We start from the raw sequence: 19,173 nt of genomic DNA, 5'->3' as shown, positions 1-19,173 counted from the left end.
GTGTGGGAGGAGTGTAGTAGTGGTGTGTGTGTGAGTGTGTGGTGAGTGTGTGAGGAGTGTAGTAGTGGTGTGTGTGTATGAGTGTGTGGTGAGTGTGTGAGGAGTGTAGTAGTGATGTGTGTGAGGAGTGTAGTAGTGGTGTGTGTGTATGAGTGTGTGAGGTGTGTAGTAGTGGTGTGTGTGTGAGTGTGTGAGGATTGTAGTAGTGGTGTGTGTGTGTGAGTGTGTGAGGAGTGTAGTAGTGGTGTGTGAGGAGTGTAGTAGTGGTTTGTGTGTGTGAGTGTGTGAGGAGTGTAGTAGTGGTGTGTGTGTGTGAGTGTGTGAGGAGTGTAGTAGTGGTGTGTGAGTGTGTGAGGAGTGTAGTAGTGGTGTGTGTGTGTGAGGAGTGTAGTAGTGGTGTGTGTGTATGAGTGTGTGGTGAGTGTGTGAGGAGTGTAGTAGTGGTGTGTGTGTGAGTGTGTGAGGAGTGTTGTAGTGGTGTGAGTGTGAGTGTGTGGTGAGTGTGTGAGGAGTGTAGTAGTGGTGTGTGTGTGAGTGTGTGGTGAGTGTGTGAGGAGTATAGTAGTGGTGTGAGTGTGTGAGGAGTGTAGTAGTGGTGTGTGTGTATGAGTGTGTGGTGAGTGTGTGAGGAGTGTAGTAGTGGTGTGTGTGTATGAGTGTGCGAGGTGTGTAGTAGTGGTGTGTGTGAGGAGTGTAGTAGTGGTGTGTGTGTATGAGTGTGTGAGGTGTGTAGTAGTGGTGTGTGTGTGAGTGTGTGAAGATTGTAGTAGTGGTGTGTGTGTGTGAGTGTGTGAGGAGTGTAGTAGTGGTGTGTGAGGAGTGTAGTAGTGGTTTGTGTGTGTGAGTGTGTGAGGAGTGTAGTAGTGGTGTGTGTGTGTGAGTGTGTGAGGAGTGTAGTAGTGGTGTGTGAGTGTGTGAGGAGTGTAGTAGTGGTGTGTGTGTGAGTGTGTGAGGATTGTAGTAGTGGTGTGTGTGTGTGAGTGTGTGAGGAGTGTAGTAGTGGTGTGTGAGGAGTGTAGTAGTGGTGTGTGTGTGTGAGTGTGTGAGGAGTGTAGTAGTGGTGTGTGTGTGTGTGTGTGAGTGTGTGAGGAGTGTAGTAGTGGTGTGTGTGTGAGTGTGTGAGGAGTGTAGTAGTGGTGTGTGTGTGAGTGTGTGAGGAGTGTAGTAGTGGTGTGTGTGTATGAGTGTGTGGTGAGTGTGTGAGGAGTGTAGTAGTGGTGTGTGTGAGGAGTGTAGTAGTGGTGTGTGTGTATGAGTGTGTGGTGAGTGTGTGAGGAGTGTAGTAGTGGTGTGTGTGTGTGAGTGTGTGAGGAGTGTAGTAGTGGTGTGTGAGGAGTGTAGTAGTGGTGTGTGTGTATGAGTGTGTGGTGAGTGTGTGAGGAGTGTAGTAGTGGTGTGTGTGTGTGAGTGTGTGAGGAGTGTAGTAGTGGTGTGTGAGGAGTGTAGTAGTGGTGTGTGTGAAGCTTGAGAGTGTTTACTCTTGGTGTTTCGCTGGGGCTTGGAGGCTCCATACAGTGACACCTGTATGAGAGCCTCACTCGCTGGCACGACGTTAAGGTGGAGTGTCGAGTGAGTGTAGAGGAATGCTGTTTGGAGGCGGAGGATGTGGAGGGTCGTGGCAATTGCTCGCTGTGTCCCGCATGAATAGAGCGGTGGTAATGTTTGCTAAGACGGTGGAACTTGCACATGGACCGATTCAGAAAGGAATCATTCTTAATGGACTTCTGGCTCATGTTCAGCGCCTGAGTACATAACCTAAGTAAATCATCCTGTCCAACGTGCCCCCTTTTCCTGAACGATGAGGTGCTTGCTAAAGTGCTCTCCTGGTTTGGTGAGCTTGTGTCCCCCATCAGGAAATTTATCATCAGCCCAAGACTGAAACATATGATTTCTTACAGGAGAGTGGTGTCCATGGTGCTGAAAGAGAGAGTGTCTCTGGGACTGTCTTTAAAGTTCAATATGGATGGGTTTGACTACACCGTGTATGTGAGTTCTGACGCTGAATTGAAGTGTTTGGAGTGTGGGCAGGTTGGAAATCTCGTTCCTACTTGACCTTTCACAGCTGAGCCAAACACTAATGGGTCAGCAAATACCGAACAGGAGCAGCGGGGACCTGACCCTGCTGGGCCTGCGGTGGCTGTTCCCCCTGCGGCTGCTGCTAGTTCGGTGGTGGAAGACCCAGCTGCTGCCCCAGAACCTGAGGGGGACAAGGTGGGCACCTCCAATGCAGGTGTCATTGTGGAGACTGAACTGGCTCAGGAGGGGTCCTCTGTGCCTGCACCGGTTATGGAGGGGCCTTCAGTGGAGCCACTGGTCAGTGAAGGACAGGAGGCAGTTGGTGTTGTGCCTGAGGCCTTAGACAGTAGTGTGGATATTGAAATGGTGGAGGACCGTGTGTTCAAAGTTCCTGGAAAAAGGAATAAACGGGGGCGAGGAAAAGGGACTTAACAGGCCAGAAGAGAGGTCAGTGTTGTGAAGGATAGTGACTCGGACAGTGATGGCTCTCTCTCTGAGTCTGGCTGGTCTGTGTGTTCTCAGGATGAGAAGCTGCCTGTACAGTACACTGCTGAGGTGATCTAGAACACAGTGATTTTAATAAATGCTGTTGATTGGGCTAAAAAGAGTGGGAGGGGCTTACGGTTTTACGGTCTAGATGAGCTTTTACCCGGGAGGCTGCTGAAGGTTGAAGCCAGTTATGAGGATGACACATTTGTTTTTATTTGTGTTTATGCTCCGACTGCAGCAAATGAGAGGACGATCTTCTTACACTCTTTGAGCACTGTGATTTCTAACTGTGATTTTAATGATCTTTTCATTCTGGGCGGTGATTTTAACTGCACTGCTGACGACCTGGACAGAAACCACATGGAACCGCACACTGCTTCCCGCAGGCAGTTGTGTGAATTCATAGAGACCCATGATCTGTGTGATGTATGGAGGACTTTACATGGGGTCAGAGACAGTATGGACACATTCTATAGACAATACTCTCTCTTTAGTCAGACTTGATCGGTTTTATTGTTTTAAGCCTCATTTATCTGTTTTTACACGCTGTTTTATCTCTCCTGTTGGGTTTTCTGATCATTGTATTGTTCAGTGCACTATTAGAAAGTCCAACATAAAGCCTCAGAGCGGCATTTTAATACAGAGCTCTTGAATTATGTTCATTTTAAGGAGTGTATCACTTTTTTTCTGGAAGGTTTTTAAGTCTCAATAAACGTCTTTTAATTCCTTACAGCAGTGGTGGGACGTAGCGAAAATACAGATTAAATTGTTCTGTGAAAAGTACACTCTCAATGTCACTAGAGACACCACCAGATCTCTAAAAGCTCTAGAGAATGAAGTAGTGGAAGTCCAGGGCTTAGCAGAGTCCACCGGAAATCAAGAGCATATTAAAGTTCTTAAAAGTAAAAGTCTACTTTAGCTGACCTGCTGGGTGTCACAGCACAGGGGGCGCTGGTCCGCTCATGTTTCCAGAATGTAACGGAATTTGATGCTCCTTCTAAGTTCTTCTTTGGTCTTGAGAGAAAGAATGGACAGAAAAGGCTTGTGCTTGCTGTGTGAACAGAATCAGGGGATCTAGTCTCTGAGCCTTCTGAGATACGCCAGCAAACAATCAAATGTTTTTCAAAGCTGTATGAGAGCGAGCAGATCCAGGCACATGACGTGGAGGAGGAATTTCAGAGTCATGGAGGAGTCTGCCGCTGCACTTGATGCTGAACTCTCCATGGGGGAACTGTATGAGGTCCTTCAGGGTGTGGACAATGGCAGAGCTCCTGGCATCGATGGTCTCCCTGTTGAATTTTATAAGGCATTCTGGTCAGTGTTAGGTGAGGACGTGCTCAGTGTATTAAAAGACAGCATAAAGAAAGGGAAGCTCCCTGTAAGCTGTCGGAGAGCCGCCGTAACACTGTTACCAAAGAAAGGAGACCTGATGGAGCTAAAGAACTGATGCCCTGTGGCATTACTGTGCACCGACTGCAAGTTGGTATCAAAAATGTTAGCTTCTAGACTGGGGAAGGTTATGGAGCAGATCATTCACATTGACCAGGCATACTGTGTGCCTGGTAGGTCTATTTTGGATAATATATACTTGCTTTGAGATGTTTTGGACATCTCTGGGCTATTGGGCTTACAGACTGCTCTCAGTTTCTTAGACCAGGAAAAGGCATTTGACCGGGTTGAACATGAATATTTATGGAAGGTTCTGGAGGGCTTTGGGTTCAACCCTGGTTTTATAGCCATGGTCAAGGTGCTGTACAATGGCATTGAGAGTGTATAGAAAGTAAACGGTGGTTCATGTGCTCCTTTTACAGTACAGCGAGGTATAAGACAAGATCTGGCTTGTTGTATGCATTATCTATTGAACCCTTGCTGTGTAAGCTGAGAGAACGGATCTCTGGTCTTCCTGTACCTCACACCAATGTGACTGTACATTTGTCAGCATGTGCAGATGACCTTGTGGTACTGAACAGTTCACAGAGTGATGTGGACATTTTAGTTGGTGTTTTACACGATTTTAGAATTTTATCTTCTGCAATAGTGAACTGGGCAAAGAGTGAGGCTGTTTTACTTGGGGAATGGACTGGTGGGGGACCTGCACTCCTGATGGTTTGTCATGGAGAACAGGAGTATCTTGGAGTGCACTTGGGAGACAGTGAGTGTGTCAAAAATTTGGGATGTCATTATTGACAAGGTTAAAGGTCGTCTTAAAAGATGGGCGTGGCTAGTACGCGGATGTCATATGGGGGACGTGTACTAGTGATTAATAACCTCACTGCCTCATCGCTATTGCATTAATTGGTTTGTGTAGATCCCCCACCAAATTTTTTATCCAATATTCATGAACTGCTGGTGGATTTCTTTTGGGACCGGCTGTATTAGATTCCTCAGGCTGTCCTTCATTTGCCGAAAGAGGAAGGAGGGCAGGGGCTTGTCCACATGGCCAGCAGGACTGCTGCATTTAGACTGCAGTTTGTACAGAGACTCCTTACTGGTCCCAAAGATCTTGTGTGGAGAGCTGTTGCACTCAGGATCCTACAAACTGTGAGTGGACTGGGGCTGGACAGAGCCCCAGTTTTTAATGAACTGTAATGCTCTGAACACCACTGGCTTGTCTGTTTTTTTCGTGGACTTTTTAGGGTTTTAAATTTTTATAAAGTAACAGTAACAGGTGACAAGACTTTGCACGGGCTCTTAGAGGAAGCCCTTGTCTTTGGATCTCAGCTGGACACTATCTGCATGAACTCACCTTCATTGCACGGCACTCTGATGTGTCTTCACACTGTGTCACCTTATGGATGTTGCTGGACTTGGTCTGGACCGGGCGGAGTTTTATTGTAAAATGGTGACTGGGAAACTTCTATTAGAGAAAGAAAGCATTACGTTCAAATAACAATGTACTCCCACCTACTGCTCCAATCCATGACGCTAGAGGGCGCAGCTCTAAAACTACTGCACGCTCTGGACTCTCCAGCTCTGCAGACAACACTATATCATTCTGATTCATGTTATTAGGGTTCAAGCACTCTGAACCCTATTGTATTTTTTACAGTTTTTCTTATTATTCTTTTTCTCCTGTAAAATTCGTTGTTCGGAAGAGACCATATTTCGTACAGACACCCCACTTGGAAGGTAGATGTAGTTTGTGTGCATTGAGTTTTCATTGGTTTAATTAATAATATTCAGATTAAAGTAATATTTTGGCAGGATTTGTGGAGTCTCCTCCCTCTAATCTGGCAAACCCACAGTGTACCTGAGCTGCAGGTGAAAGTGAAAGAGTGCAGTAGTCCGTTCTGGGCGCTGAAACGGAGAGAGAGGAGTTTGTGGGTGATTTGTGGATAAAGGTATAAACTCGGGCTTGTTTTTGTGGATCGTTGTGTTTGAGACAAAGAGCAGGTCTGAGCTGCTTTAAAATGGAGCAGGTTTCTCCTGAAGCAGTGATATAACTCCGAAGAAGAGCAAAGGGAAAAGCAGCAGAGGCGGAAGTAGTACATTTTCTTTTGGTCTGAAGCTGTAGGAGCAGATAAAGAGACAAAGATGGCAACTGCAAGCAACAGTGAGTCAAAAGTGAAGATATTAATCAGTGTTTGATATTGATTTGTGACTGATTCCTATAACACAGTGGTTGTCAAACTGTGGTACGTGAAGCAGCAAGAGGAGGTCCGCCAAAGGACAAGAAATGTTTACTACTTAATTAAGGAATTTATTCATAACTGAAAATCTAAAATTTTATGTGTAAATTACATAATGTTTCACAGTTTTCATATTTATGCCCCAATGAAATTCATTTGTGGTGTAAAAAAATACAACGAGCTACACACACATACAGGGTTCCTCCGTTTTTTTTCCAGGGAGGGAGGGAACGCATTCTCTAAGGTTTTTTGAGAAATCCGTGTAAAGAAAACCCAGTTTCAGAAGGCTACAGACAGACGTGAGCAATTTGCATTTTATTATAAAAAGAGCAAAGCAAAACCGAGAAAAGACAAGCCGAGACCAAGCCCGAGAAATACTCCCAGAAGGACGAAATCCAGGGGCAAAAATAGAGAAAACCTAAGCGAGAATTTTGTACACGTGAAGATAAAATAGAAGACAACACTCGGCTGAAGGAAACCGTGGACGTTCTTCGCATCATTACAGCCCTAAAACAAGATTTAACCTCCTTCACCTGCTACAAGCGCAGAGAGCCACTGTGACCTGCCCCAAGCACTGCGCTGTTTACAGATCAGAAACTGCACACTGTCAGATAGAGGACATTACCTGTGTCAGGTCACTGATGGAGACACAACAGAGGAGTGTACAGTAGAAGTGTGTAAGTATCTCAGAACTCCCCTCTGTATAAACTCAGCCTCATCATCAGTGTCTCATCTCAGAATAAAACATGAAAAGACAGAAGTGAGAAACACAGATGTTCAGAAGTGAGTTGTGTTCAGAAACAGGAGGTAAATCACACAGAGGATAAATGATGTTAATGTGGAGTGAAGGACAGACGGAGCATTTCAGTAAAATAAACAGTAACTCTGTTTCTGATAGAAATCTCCACATGGCTCAGAGACTCAGTCAGAATTCTGTATATAGACTTCTATAGGAAGAGTACAATAAAAAGTTTAGATTTTACTGATCACACTCAGAACAACCTCAGATACACTGACTACAGGGAAAGGTCTGAATAATATTCAAAGATATCTTTCATCACAGTGCTTTCAGTAGGATTTATAAAGTTAAACTGAGATGTTTAAAATCATAATACATTCATTAGTAACTCCTAACACAGTTTAGAAAAGAGCCGAGCTGTTCCTGATCCCAGACTCAAATCTTTCACTTCACATGAGGTCACTGAGTTTAAAATCCAGTGCTGACCACAACAAACTCTTACACTCAGAGAAAACACACAGAGACCATTAACACACCACACACTGTATCTGTCATATATACGTTTATATAAAGTCCACAGTCTGTTAGAGGAGCATGGACGCTGATGTAGAGGTCAGATTTAACTGTGACCCAACATCTGTGCTGCATCTGTAAACACTTCCCTAAACCCCACACATTTAGTTCATCCAGGTGAAGACATTTCTACAGAACAGAGCAGAACCTCAGAAGCTGTTTATTCTCACACTTCCACATCTCTCAGTGACTCTGGGAGTGTTGTAGCTTTGTGTTTCTGTGAGCGGCTTTTCCTCCACAACAAGAATCTATCACTCATACGTTACTGTAGTTGATGGAGGAGCACAGGACTGTTAAGAGAGAAACACCTGATGAAGTAATGAATGTAGTGGAAACAGAAACATTTCTATAAGGCTGAGAGTCTGCTGTAGGTTTAGGGTTTAAGCGTTTAGCTGAACATCTTCATGGAGTTGTAGTGAAAGCATTGGGTGACGGTGCAGTAGCGAAGGATGAGAAACTCCAGCACAGATGAATAAAGGAGATTTCTGATGAGGAAGATGAAGTGTTAAAGACTGTTTCTCAAGTAGTGTTTGTAAATGATGTGAGTGTTTTCTCATTGGGTTTTATCTCACACTGTGCTCTGCTCTTTTCTTTTACACAGTTCCTTCATACAATGTGAGTAAATCACTCCTCCCTCCTCACACTGATCACAATGTCTGCTGTGTTTAAAAACGTATCACATCTATTACAGTTTAATCCAGAAATCAGACAGTGACCTCAGTTCTTTCAGGGTATATTCACCTGATAAAGTCTCCCATCACAGAATGAAGACTGTTCACATTCTTTCCCACAATGCAACTGCACCTCCTCAGCATCTAACATTGCTCTGAGCAGCCAGTGTTAGCTTTAGCATTAGCTCATCTCAGATATAGCTTCCATCTTAAAAACATTGTCTTTAGACGTGAAAACCTCAATCTTTAATTTAACGAAACCGTTTCCCTGCTTTGATTAATGTAAACACACTCTCAATTATCCATTTTCCTTCACTTTAAATTCACCAACGTCCACATTTTCTCAGTTCTCAAACACGTCTGCACTGAACCTCCTGTAAATCCAGTTTATTATTTTAGTGAAAATGGTTCAGATCGACCTCTCTGTGTTCTTCTAAACTTTCCTTTGTTCTCCTGAACATTTTGGTCTGAGAGCACAGATGTTACTGATGACCCCAGGTCTGAACTGAAAGTCTAACGGACGGAGCTGCAGTAAATAAGAGAGACAGGACTTTCTCACAATTTACAAATAATACATTGTCTATAGTGTTTATATATTGTGTACAGTCCACATTTCTCTCTAACATTTCATCTTTTTATCTTTCTTTCTCTTTGATGTTTTAGGCAAATCTACTGGTAGGTGAATGTTGTGTATTTCTACTGAAAGTACTGGATGTAGTTTGTGTAGTTTATAAAGTCAGAGGAGAGTTTTAATCCAAGTCAAGCTCTCACATAAAATCCAGGTTCATCAGTTGCTCATGTTTTAAACAAAGCTTGAAAATGGGAGCCTTTAACTTCCATCTCCCACCTTCCTTCCCACAATGCACTGCTGCATAATCCCACTGCACTGCAGGAACTTAGAGACAGTAAAGTTTATTGATGAGAAAAAGACACCACAGATAAAAGCAGTGTGGACTTTGTTGAGAGTAATGTCAGTGTTCTTATGTTGATGATGCTATATGTGAGGCATTACATCCTCATCATTAGTGTCCCACAGTACACCATTATTACAGCCTCCCTCATTACATCATCATCATCATTACAGTCTTCCTCATTAAATGAACAAATATCCTGTAAATGTTTAAGAAACAAAACAGCAGCTGAGCTCTAAACCTTCATTTATTTACAAAGTGGATGACCCCAGGTCTGAACTGAAAGTCTAACGGATGGAGCTGCAGTAAATAAGAGAGACAGGACTTTCTCACAATTTACAAATAATACATTGTCTATAGTGTTTATATATTGTGTACAGTCCATATTTCTCTCTAACATTTCATCTTTTTATCTTTCTCTTTGATGTTTTAGAGGCAGAGACTGGTAAGTGAATGTTATGTATTTCTACTGAAAGTACTGGATGTAGTTTGTGTAGTTTATAAAGTCAGAGGAGAGTTTTAATCCAAGTCAAGCTCTCACATAAAATCCAGTTTAATCAGTTGCTCATGTTTTAAACAAAGCTTGAAATGAGAGCCTTTAACTTCCATCTCTCCCCTTCCTTCCCACAATGCACTATGCAGTGCAGGAATTTAGAGACAGTGAAGTGTACTGATGAGAAAAAGACATCACATATAAAAGCAATGTGGACTCTGTTGGGAGTTATGTCACTGTTCTTATGTGATGATGTATTATTTGAGGTATTACATTATCATCACAATCATCAGTTTCACTAATTACATCATTATCATCACCATTACTGAAAACAGTAGGACAAAAGACACACACACACACTATTTGTCTGACTGCATTAGTCTCTAAATCAGAAAATCAAATAATTAGTGTCAGCATCAGTGAGAGACTTGATTCCTAAGATCCTCTCGTCTCCTCCACTTCACTTCTTTCACTAAATTAAATTGGACCGCCAATTAGGCACAGTAGTTAGGGTTAGGTCCAGCTTTTTCCACCTGAGGCAACTGGCAAAGGTGAAGCCATTTCTCTCACACGAGCACTTTCAAACAGTAATCCATGCCTTCATCACATCCCGGCTGGATTACTGCAATGCACTGTATTTTGGAGTCAGCCAGTCCTCCCTCAGACGTCTTCAATTAGTTCAAAATGCTGCTGCCCGACTCTTAACGGGATCACGTAAGAGGGAGCATATAACTCCCATTCTGGCCTCTCTCCACTGGTTGCCTGTGCATTTTAAGATTCTCTTATTTGTTTTTAAATCTTTAAATGGACTCGCCCACCTTACCTCACTGAGCTGCTACATCCCCATGTCTCAGCTGATCAGCTGCTCCTGGAGGTGCCGAGGTCAAAATGTAAGCTCAGAGGAGATAGAGCCTCTTCAATTGTTGCGCCGAAACTGTGGAATAGCCTGCCATTACAGATTAGGCAGGCTTCTTCACTTTCGATTTCGATCTTAAAACCCACTTTTATTCCTTGGCTTTCAACCCAGCATGAGACTTTTGTTTTATTACTTTTGTTTTTATTTAAGTTATTTATTTTTCCTTATTGGTTATTTTATTTTATTTCGTTTTATAAACATCTTTTGTACAGCACTTTGTTTTAGCTGTTGGTGTTTTTTAAAGTGCTCTATAAATAAATTTGAGTTGAGTTCTTACTCCTCATATTTATGACCATTGTAACGTCCAGATTCTCTGTTCCAGTGTGTAGTGTTCACATTAGAGCTGTGTGTAAATTCAGTTTCCTTTTTTGCTGTAATTCATAGAAATTACAGAAATTGTCATAGAAAATCACGTGTCATTCTCAAGCAAAAAAAAAAAGGGAAGAGGGTGGGGAAGATGGCGTTCTCCTGCTTTTTCCAGGTAAGGGCCGTGATCCTCAGTGTTTTGCTAAATCCATGTACAGAAAGCTTACTGTTTCAGCTGCTTACTTTCTGAACATAAGCTAGAGACAGATGTGAGCAGTTTGGACTTTATTTACAAAATGGCCAAAGTGGAAGTGAGAAAACAAGCCGAGACCGAGCACGAGAACACACTGAGAAATACTCCAGAGTCCAGCAGTGCAACATCCAGAGGCAAAAAGAGAGAAACAATGCGAGTGTTCTGTACATGCTGAAGGTAAACTGTGGCCATTCTTCGTGTCATTAGAGTCTTAACACAGTTTAACACAAGCGCCGAGAGCCATTGTGAGACCTGCTCAGAGCTCTGTGCTGTTTTCACCTAAAGTGCATAATTAATAAATATTAAACTGAACTCTCTCTCGTTTCTCCTTTGCTTTTCTTTCAAAATGTTTAATACCTTTTCCCAAAGATGTTGTGTGTTCTCATAAATGTTTAATTGTGTTTAAAATGTTCAGTTTAGACCTATGTATGTGTTTTCTCTCTGTAATTTTTACTCTGGAGCGGAGGAACAACCAAGGACACACGTATTGCTGTGATAAGACTCATAGGTGGTACTTGGAGCTGGTGGTTTGACAATGAGTGGTACTTGGTGTAAAAAGTTTGAGAAGCACTGTCCTAACGTGTTTAACAGCAGAGACGTGTTTATGTCAGTGTTTCTATTTAATACTGTTTCATGAAGGAAACACTGTTTAATAATGAAATAGAAGCGACTGATCGGCTGAAACATGGAGGGAATGTGTTCATTACAGAGTGAAGTGAAGAAATCAAACAGGATTCAGACGATCAGAAAGTCAGACTTACTGAGGAACCCATCAGGAGAAGTTCTCTAAAGCTCCACAGCAGAACGTCTCAAACTACACACAAGATTTCACACTCTGAGCTCTTTAGTCTGGAGCTGAGGTTTTAGTGCTCTTTACTTATATCTTTCAAACTAGAAACACTGCAGAAACAGAGCAGTATTATTATTATTTTAAATACTAAGAGAGTAACAGATGTTCAGTTACAGTTCCTTAGAGCTTCTACACGTCTTCATGTGATACAGAACTTACAGGTGAATCTGTTTGTGTTATTATGTACTTTCTGTATTTAAATCTTCTAATTTTGTCTCTAATCTGATTCTCTAGTTGATAAAGTCATCATTTCTCAGGTGAGCACATTATCTTCTAATATCTAGTAATAATCAGAGTTAATATTATCTGTAGACATAAAAAGTGTATAAAGTGGTGCAGAGTGTGTTGTTGTTCAGAGTCTTTAGATGAATATACTTTGTTTGTTGGATGTTCATGTCTCCTTTAAAAAAATCTTTTCACTTAAAAATACTTTGTTTAATACAGACACTGTGCTGTGGTCAAATTAACACTGTCAGGATCGCGCCGGACTGATGGGAGGCAGACGTATTTGCTAAAACACAGTAATTTTTATTAAACAGAAGATAACAACACAGATAAACAAACTAGGACAACATGACAGGAACCTTAGATAAAGAAAGATCTAGACAGAGAGACATGGACAGAAAGAGAAAACTGGACAAACAGGGAACTGGACAGAGAGAGAGCTAAACAGACAGAGCTACAGACGTTAAACTAGAACACAGAACTAAACAGAGTAATACAAATAGACAAACCAAACAACTCACAAAGCACAAGGAAGAAACAGACAGACCAGGGATGTGAATCAACTCAAGAAACAGTCAAGACAGACAAGCAAACATGGAATGTCCAACACAAGGAAGAGAGACAAGGGAACTTAAATACACCACACAGACAAGGGACACCTGAAACAGATAATGAGGGGGCAGGGTTACAAATGAGACACTGATGAGGAGGAGGAACAAAGGCGGGACTAGGGCGGAGACATAAACAATAATAAATAGAGCCATGTGCTAAGTGAGCACATGGCAGGGACAACAACAGACAAGACAGAACAAGGGTGTGACACTGTTTAGATTTTATTAGCTCAGTTTGACTCTGTTGGATCAGATCGTGTTTTAATCTTGTCTGTGCCTCTCCTTTTGTCTCCTGAGCTCCCCCTACCTGCTGCTGAGTGTAATTCACACAAACATCTCTTTCTCTCTCTTTCTCTCTCTCTCTCTCTCTCTCTCTCTCTCTCTCTCTCTGCTATTATGTCCGTACTGTGAATACTGAGCTAGATTATTCTTGTAGAGAGGTAAACACCCGTGAGATTTGTGCTGTAAAGTGTTACACTTTTCTTGTGAGAGCCCCCCGCCCCTTGATTCAGAAGTTGCTTAGTGCAGTAAACCAGCAGAGGACCCGGCGTAGCCACAACAGAGGCTCTATTCTCCCTGTTAAAGCTCAGTGGAACATCAGTCATTTAGAAGCTGTAATTTTAAGTTAGAAATACTACAGTGTTCCTTTAAATGTCACTGTTTTTCAAACACAGTCTGAGTTTAAATCAGTGAAAGTCCTCAGAGTCTGAACTGTTAGTGATCTCAGCTCTCAGTGATTCAGACCCACACTTCAACAGTGATTTAAACAGAGACTCAGTTATTGTTCATATCACATCAATATTAACTTCATACATGAACCTTCACACTGTTTTATTCACGTCTACAGAGCGACAGAGAATGGACAGAAGAGGAGAGAAAGAAAATGGAGGAATCTGCTCTGAGGACGGGTGAGTAATGAAAAGATACAAAATAAAAGTCACAGATAGTTCTGCCTTTTATTCTCTGTTTAGTAACAGAAGAGTCCAATGTGTTTATATCATTTTTACACTCTTCTCAAATCACATTTTATTTTCTAAGTGTAAATTACAGGGAAGTTAGAATCTGCAGATTTAGATGCACACTTTATGTTATTAATTGAACATATTTAATGGAGCATGGAATATAAAATGTGCCATAATTTTGCACATCACATTATAATTATTGTGATTTCTTAAATGTAATAAATAAACAGTCATTATTCCTATTTATAAATGTGTATAAATTTATGTGAAATCAGGAAAGTGACCAGTTTGATCCTGAGTGTTTTATTAATGTGTTTCTCACAGAGTTAAAAGGACTGAAAGTCATCGTTAAAGACAGAGAGAGACTTTTAATGGAGAGAAATGAAGAACTGAGAGAAAAAGACAAAGAGAAAGAAAAACTTGTGACAAATAACACAGAGACACTTCAGATGAAGGACAAAATGCTGCAGGAGAAAGACTCACTTCTTACAGAAACAAAAGAACAATTCGAACAAATGGGCAGAGAGCTGAAAGAGAAACAGAACATTATAACAGAACGAGACACATAGCTAATGGAGAGAGAGGCACACAGCTTCAGGAGAAAGACAGACTTCTAGACAAGAGAAACAAGCAGCTGCAGGAAACTTTTTTTAGAATATTTTTTTATTACTGAAGGTTTTATGACACATGTCTCTGTTTAATGTAATAGAGGATTTGATTTATGATTAAAATAATATTATTATAACATGATTATAACTAAAGTTTATTTTTTATAATATTTTTAATACTTCGTTTTTATTTATATGTTGAGTATAATATTTTGCTCTGGCCACATTTCAGTAAATAACTAGTAGTTGTGTGTATAAAGAGATACTCACTCATTTCCACAGCATTAACTATCCACAAACTGTCTTTAAGAATACGCGTTTATTGTGGTTCTGTGGTTTCTCAGTCAGTGAAGAGACTCCAGACCCAGCTCCACTCAGGAGGAGAAACAGTAAAGAAGGACTTCCTCCATTCAGTAAATAATCACACATTCATATAGTTTCTGAAATATTTCTCTAGACAGACCATTCTCTCACACTCACTAATAAATGAACCCCTTCATTCTTGTTGATCTGCAGTGAGTGGAGAGTCTCCTCCAGAGTCTGGTGGTGTATCAGAGCTGAGGCTGGTTCTGCTGGGGAGGACTGGAAGTGGGAAGAGTGCAGCAGGAAACAGGCTCCTGGGCCGAGAGGAGAGGAGCAGCGCTGGAGCATCTACAGTGAGGCAGCAGAGTGAGAGCAGACAGGGCCAGGTGGCTGGGAGGCAGGTGACTGTGGTGGACACTCCTGACTATTTCAGTCCTGGACTCTCTCTGGAAGAGCTGAGACAGGACGTGGGACTCTGTGTCCATCTGTTGGCCCCAGGACCCCACGCCTTCCTCCTAGTCATACCAGTGAAGCAGACCTCAGGGGAGGAGAGAGACATGCTGCAGAGAATGGAGGAGATGTTTGGAGAGAGATGCTGGAGGAACACCATTATCCTCTTCACCGTCACTGATGAAGACCAAGAGAAGAAGATTGAAGAGTTTGTCCAGTCAGGAAACCAGGAGGTCCAGAGCCTTGTGGAGAAATGTGGGAACAGGTTTCACTGTCTCAATATTAAGGAGAGTGGAGAGGGGTTTCAGGTCTCAGAGCTGCTGGAGAAGATCCAGAATATAGTAGAAGGGAACAGAGAGAAGTTCTACAGCAGTGAGATCTACCTGGAGACAGAAGCTCAGATCAGAGAACCAGAAAAGAAGATCACACTGGAAGAAGGAGGACAGAGGAAAGCTAGGGAAGACCCTAACTCTAGAGAAATGGTGGAGAACCCTTTGAGAAAGATTCATGGAGTGATACAAGAGCATGAAGAAGAGCTCAGACAACTGAACAAGCAAATGACTGAACTAAAGAGAAAGTTCAAGGAAGAAAAGAATAGCAAGCGAAAAAGTGAACTGGAACAAGAACTCAGAATATACCAGCAGAGGAAAATTAAGATGGAGAACATAATAAACAGCTTGAGAGAGAGGCAGAAGGAGGATATTAAGAGGATATTACACAGAGAGGAGATGGAGGATAGGCATGAAGAAGAATCCAAGACGGAGGCAGAGGAGAACCTGGTGGAGGTCATCCCTCAAGAAGTTTAGCAAGATAGTTTGACTTCAAACTTAAAGATGCAGTTAGAATTGAGCAGGCAGATGGAAGAAAAGTAGAAGGAGCTGGAGAATCTAAGAGAGAGATTTTCAAAACTTGAGAAGACTCAGGACCTGGAGTCTGGAGAAAGTATCAAGTGTCTCTTCTAAGAAAAAGTGTGTGTGAAAAAGCAGCAACTTTGTGAATAGCAGTGAAAGAACAGTGCCACGCCAACACAATGGTAACTGACTTCACTGTAGCTGTGGTGGACTGTGAACTGAAAATATAAATCAGGGTCAACCCTCAGTAATGTCAAATGACTGTAGTAATGGTGTGTCTCCATTCCCTTCCATTATATAACAATGAAGCCAAAATTGTCTGCCATGTTTTGCATCCTGAGACTACACAGGAGAGACCAGGGGCTGAGACCGACAGGCCTCTTCATTTGGGTAGACACACCCCTTCCTCAGTGCTCTCTGAGTCTCTCAGAGCACCATGCTGGAAGATTCTTAAAGCATGCAAACAACCTTCATTTCTATTTTTCTATTTCTCAAACTACAAATACTCTTCATATTACTCTTCATATACCCTTCTTTCCACATTAAAAGTTAACACATTTTCATTCCACCTTAAACAGTGCAGCATTTAAGGCAAAACAGACTATTCTAACAGGGGCCATACAGTAAACCCTGCACCATTAAAGTGGAACAAATAATTCTACCCTAGCCACACTAATTTTGGCTCCATTTAATGTGGAATGGAATGTTCTGTAGGCTACAGAATGTAAATGCTGCACTATTTAATGTGGAGTGATAAGTTCTGCTGATGCCAGAAATGTCACTGTTGCCCCATTTAACTTGGAAAGGGATGTTGGTAAGTGCCAGTAGCTGCACCTCTTAAGGTAGAGCATTCTAATAAAAAGAGGAGCTTCACATCATACTGCCACCAGCCAGCAGAGGCACTACACCGATGTTGGCTTCATTTTTGAGCTTTTCCGATGTATTCTACAGTCATTACTAAAAACAATAGGAGGTCCAACACAGACTTTTACTGGACTGGTCAGGTTGAACCTTTCTTGATATAATGGAAGCGATGGATCAGGCCAGGCTTTTGATCTCTTCTTTGCACATTCTGCATTTTATATTATTATGTGTCTGCATGGGTTTCCTCCCACAGTCTAAGCACACATGGTGATAGGTAGATTGGCTATTCAAAAAGGGTCCGTAAGTGTAAGTGAGCGAGTGACTGGATGAGTATATAATGCCCTGTGATGGACTGTCAGCCTTTGCAGTCAAAAATGAATGAGTACTGTATTGCTAATGATAAACACTATTAAATGAGTCAGATGTGTGGTTTTAGAATTCAGAGCTGTCTGATTTTGCTTATCTTGACAAGAAGGCAAGTTTCATTTATTTGGGACTTCAGCCAGACCTAAAATACACAGAATCACAGTGGCAGTCTTCACCACTGAAACATTTCACTGTCAAAAGAAATGGCCAACCATGGTCTCACAGCTGACATGTCTAGTTTAAATCTGAGAAATCTCAATTAATATAACTTTATCAAGCAATTTTTATAGAATTTGTTTTTGTTATTTGTATAAATTTAACACCCTCAATTGGCCAGTGGACATTGCTTTGTCACCAGTGGAGGTTTTCCTTGAACTTAACTGGTTCAATGTCCAATAGGATGACATTTAATTGTAGGGTCAAACACTTGGACTAGAAGGACAGATAGCCATATAATTCCCAGCTCCAAAATCAAATTGCATTTTCAACTGGCATCAATACCCAAAATTGGAGGTGACTTATTTGGAGCTACTATGAGGGAGAGAGAAATGGATTTAGGACCAAACCTTAAACACACAGGCTCTGTTTATGTATTGTAGCTTTCACCTGTTACTCCTATAATCACAGTAGCAGTATTAATTAAAGACAGTCTGAATTTTTTAGCCGTTGCTGTGGGTAGTAATGTAGCTTGTGCTCCTATGTCAATCAAAAATATCACATTCATTTACATTCACAGTGGTTCTCACATGTAACCTATTATCATGTTTTGGGAGAATTGGCTCTACAATGTCGCTCTCACAGTTGACATCTCTAGTTTAATTATGGGGGGGGGGGGGGGGATCAGCTGAGTAGCCTGTTGTATACGTTTTAACTCACTGTCTGACAAAGACTGTGAGTTGTCTCAAATTTATGTTTACTCTATGTGACCTGGCTACTTGTCAGCTGGTGAGCAGATTGCAACATAGAGACGACATGTATTTTAACTCTCAAATACGCTGTTAAATACTCAGACAAATCAGTCAGTCTACTAGTGAGCCATTTGGGCTTCAACAGAAGCAAAACCTTCCTCATTTCCTCAGATAAGCCATTGGCCCATTGAGCCACTGACACCCAAGAATTCAGAACTTCTGCTACTGAAACAAACTCTGAACAACCCCCATGGAGCACACCAATATGACGTCTAATGGATGGAGAGAATGCAGTTAGATTTTACGTGACATTTGCGTCAAGAAAGGACCAATGCCTATTTCTTTTGTGTGCTTAAACTTTTTGACAGATGGTCTATCTGCTCTGGATTAAGTGGGTTTTGCTTAATTGAGATTTTAGTGTCCCCCCTCTAGATTTTACTTGTTTCACAATTGAAACAGCTTCTAACATTGTTAGATCATAACTTTCTTCATCCGTGCTGTCATCAGATTCTGAGCTGGAATATTTCTTTTCTGGACTTCTTTGGAATTCTGTAAGTGATGGATACAGCTTTTTTACTTTTTTGCAACTAAATCCTTAAGTTCCCTTTTCTCTTTTATAAATGTATCTACTTTAGCTTGTAGTGCATTGAGAGTGCCTTGTGTTCACAAGTGTTCTGTGCACTAGTGGCTGCACGCTTATGACTAGAACACTCCTGTAATAGTTGTGCATTTTGTTCTTTCTGCTCATTCATTAGTACAGAATGCCAGTGTCTGAACACCCGAACACACCCCTTAATGTCCTTCTTCTGGAATATTACATTTCTTACATAGCTTAGCTTTCATTTGGAGCATAATTTGTCTAATATCTTTGTCCAGATTTAAATTGACCAGATTCAAATTAAGCTCTATTATACAAATGCTGTTGCCATGTCAATATATGATTTAGACACTTTAACACAAAAAAAAAAATAAATCAAACAACCACAACTTAGACAAAATTCTGTTTTACCCTTGCATCTATTTTACCAGGAACTCTAGTTCCCCCTTTTATCTTTCAACTAAAGAAAATATAAGCACCTGTATGGTCATGAGGAACACACTGCTCTACTGTGCCTTTTGTCTTAAGGAAACACACTTAAGAATACCAACTGTATCCAACGAAGAGAGGAGATCAGTCTG

At 41.5% G+C, this 19,173-nt stretch overlaps 2 protein-coding genes across 2 annotated transcripts in view; both read left to right on the top strand.

The window, feature by feature from the left end:
• Positions 1–19,173, top strand: part of LOC136682975 (butyrophilin-like protein 3) — a 173,820-nt gene that overhangs the window by 36,600 nt on the left and 118,047 nt on the right. The window lies entirely within an intron of this gene.
• On the top strand, positions 11,040–15,811 carry LOC136676488 (GTPase IMAP family member 4-like). The gene is made up of 5 exons (XM_066653558.1): positions 11,040–11,130; positions 12,081–12,103; positions 13,530–13,590; positions 14,597–14,665; positions 14,769–15,811. The coding sequence occupies exons 1-5, from the start codon at positions 11,040–11,042 to the stop codon at positions 15,809–15,811; spliced, it is 1,287 nt and encodes a 428-aa protein (XP_066509655.1).

This window comes from Hoplias malabaricus, chromosome 2 (genome assembly GCF_029633855.1).
Source record: "Hoplias malabaricus isolate fHopMal1 chromosome 2, fHopMal1.hap1, whole genome shotgun sequence".
In the NCBI taxonomy this organism is placed as follows: Eukaryota; Metazoa; Chordata; class Actinopteri; order Characiformes; family Erythrinidae; genus Hoplias; species Hoplias malabaricus.
The sequence above is the reverse complement of the archived record's forward strand: the minus strand, read 5'-3'. Positions and strand labels throughout refer to the sequence as shown.

Coding starts and splice junctions, on each gene's coding strand:
- LOC136676488 (XM_066653558.1), top strand. CDS start 11,040: ATGGCCAAAGTGGAAGTGAGAAAACAAGCCGAGACCGAGCACGAGAAC. Junction 12,104..13,529: donor ATAAAGTCATCATTTCTCAG/GTGAGCACATTA, acceptor TCACGTCTACAG/AGCGACAGAGAATGGACAGA. Junction 14,666..14,768: donor AGAAGGACTTCCTCCATTCA/GTAAATAATCAC, acceptor GTTGATCTGCAG/TGAGTGGAGAGTCTCCTCCA.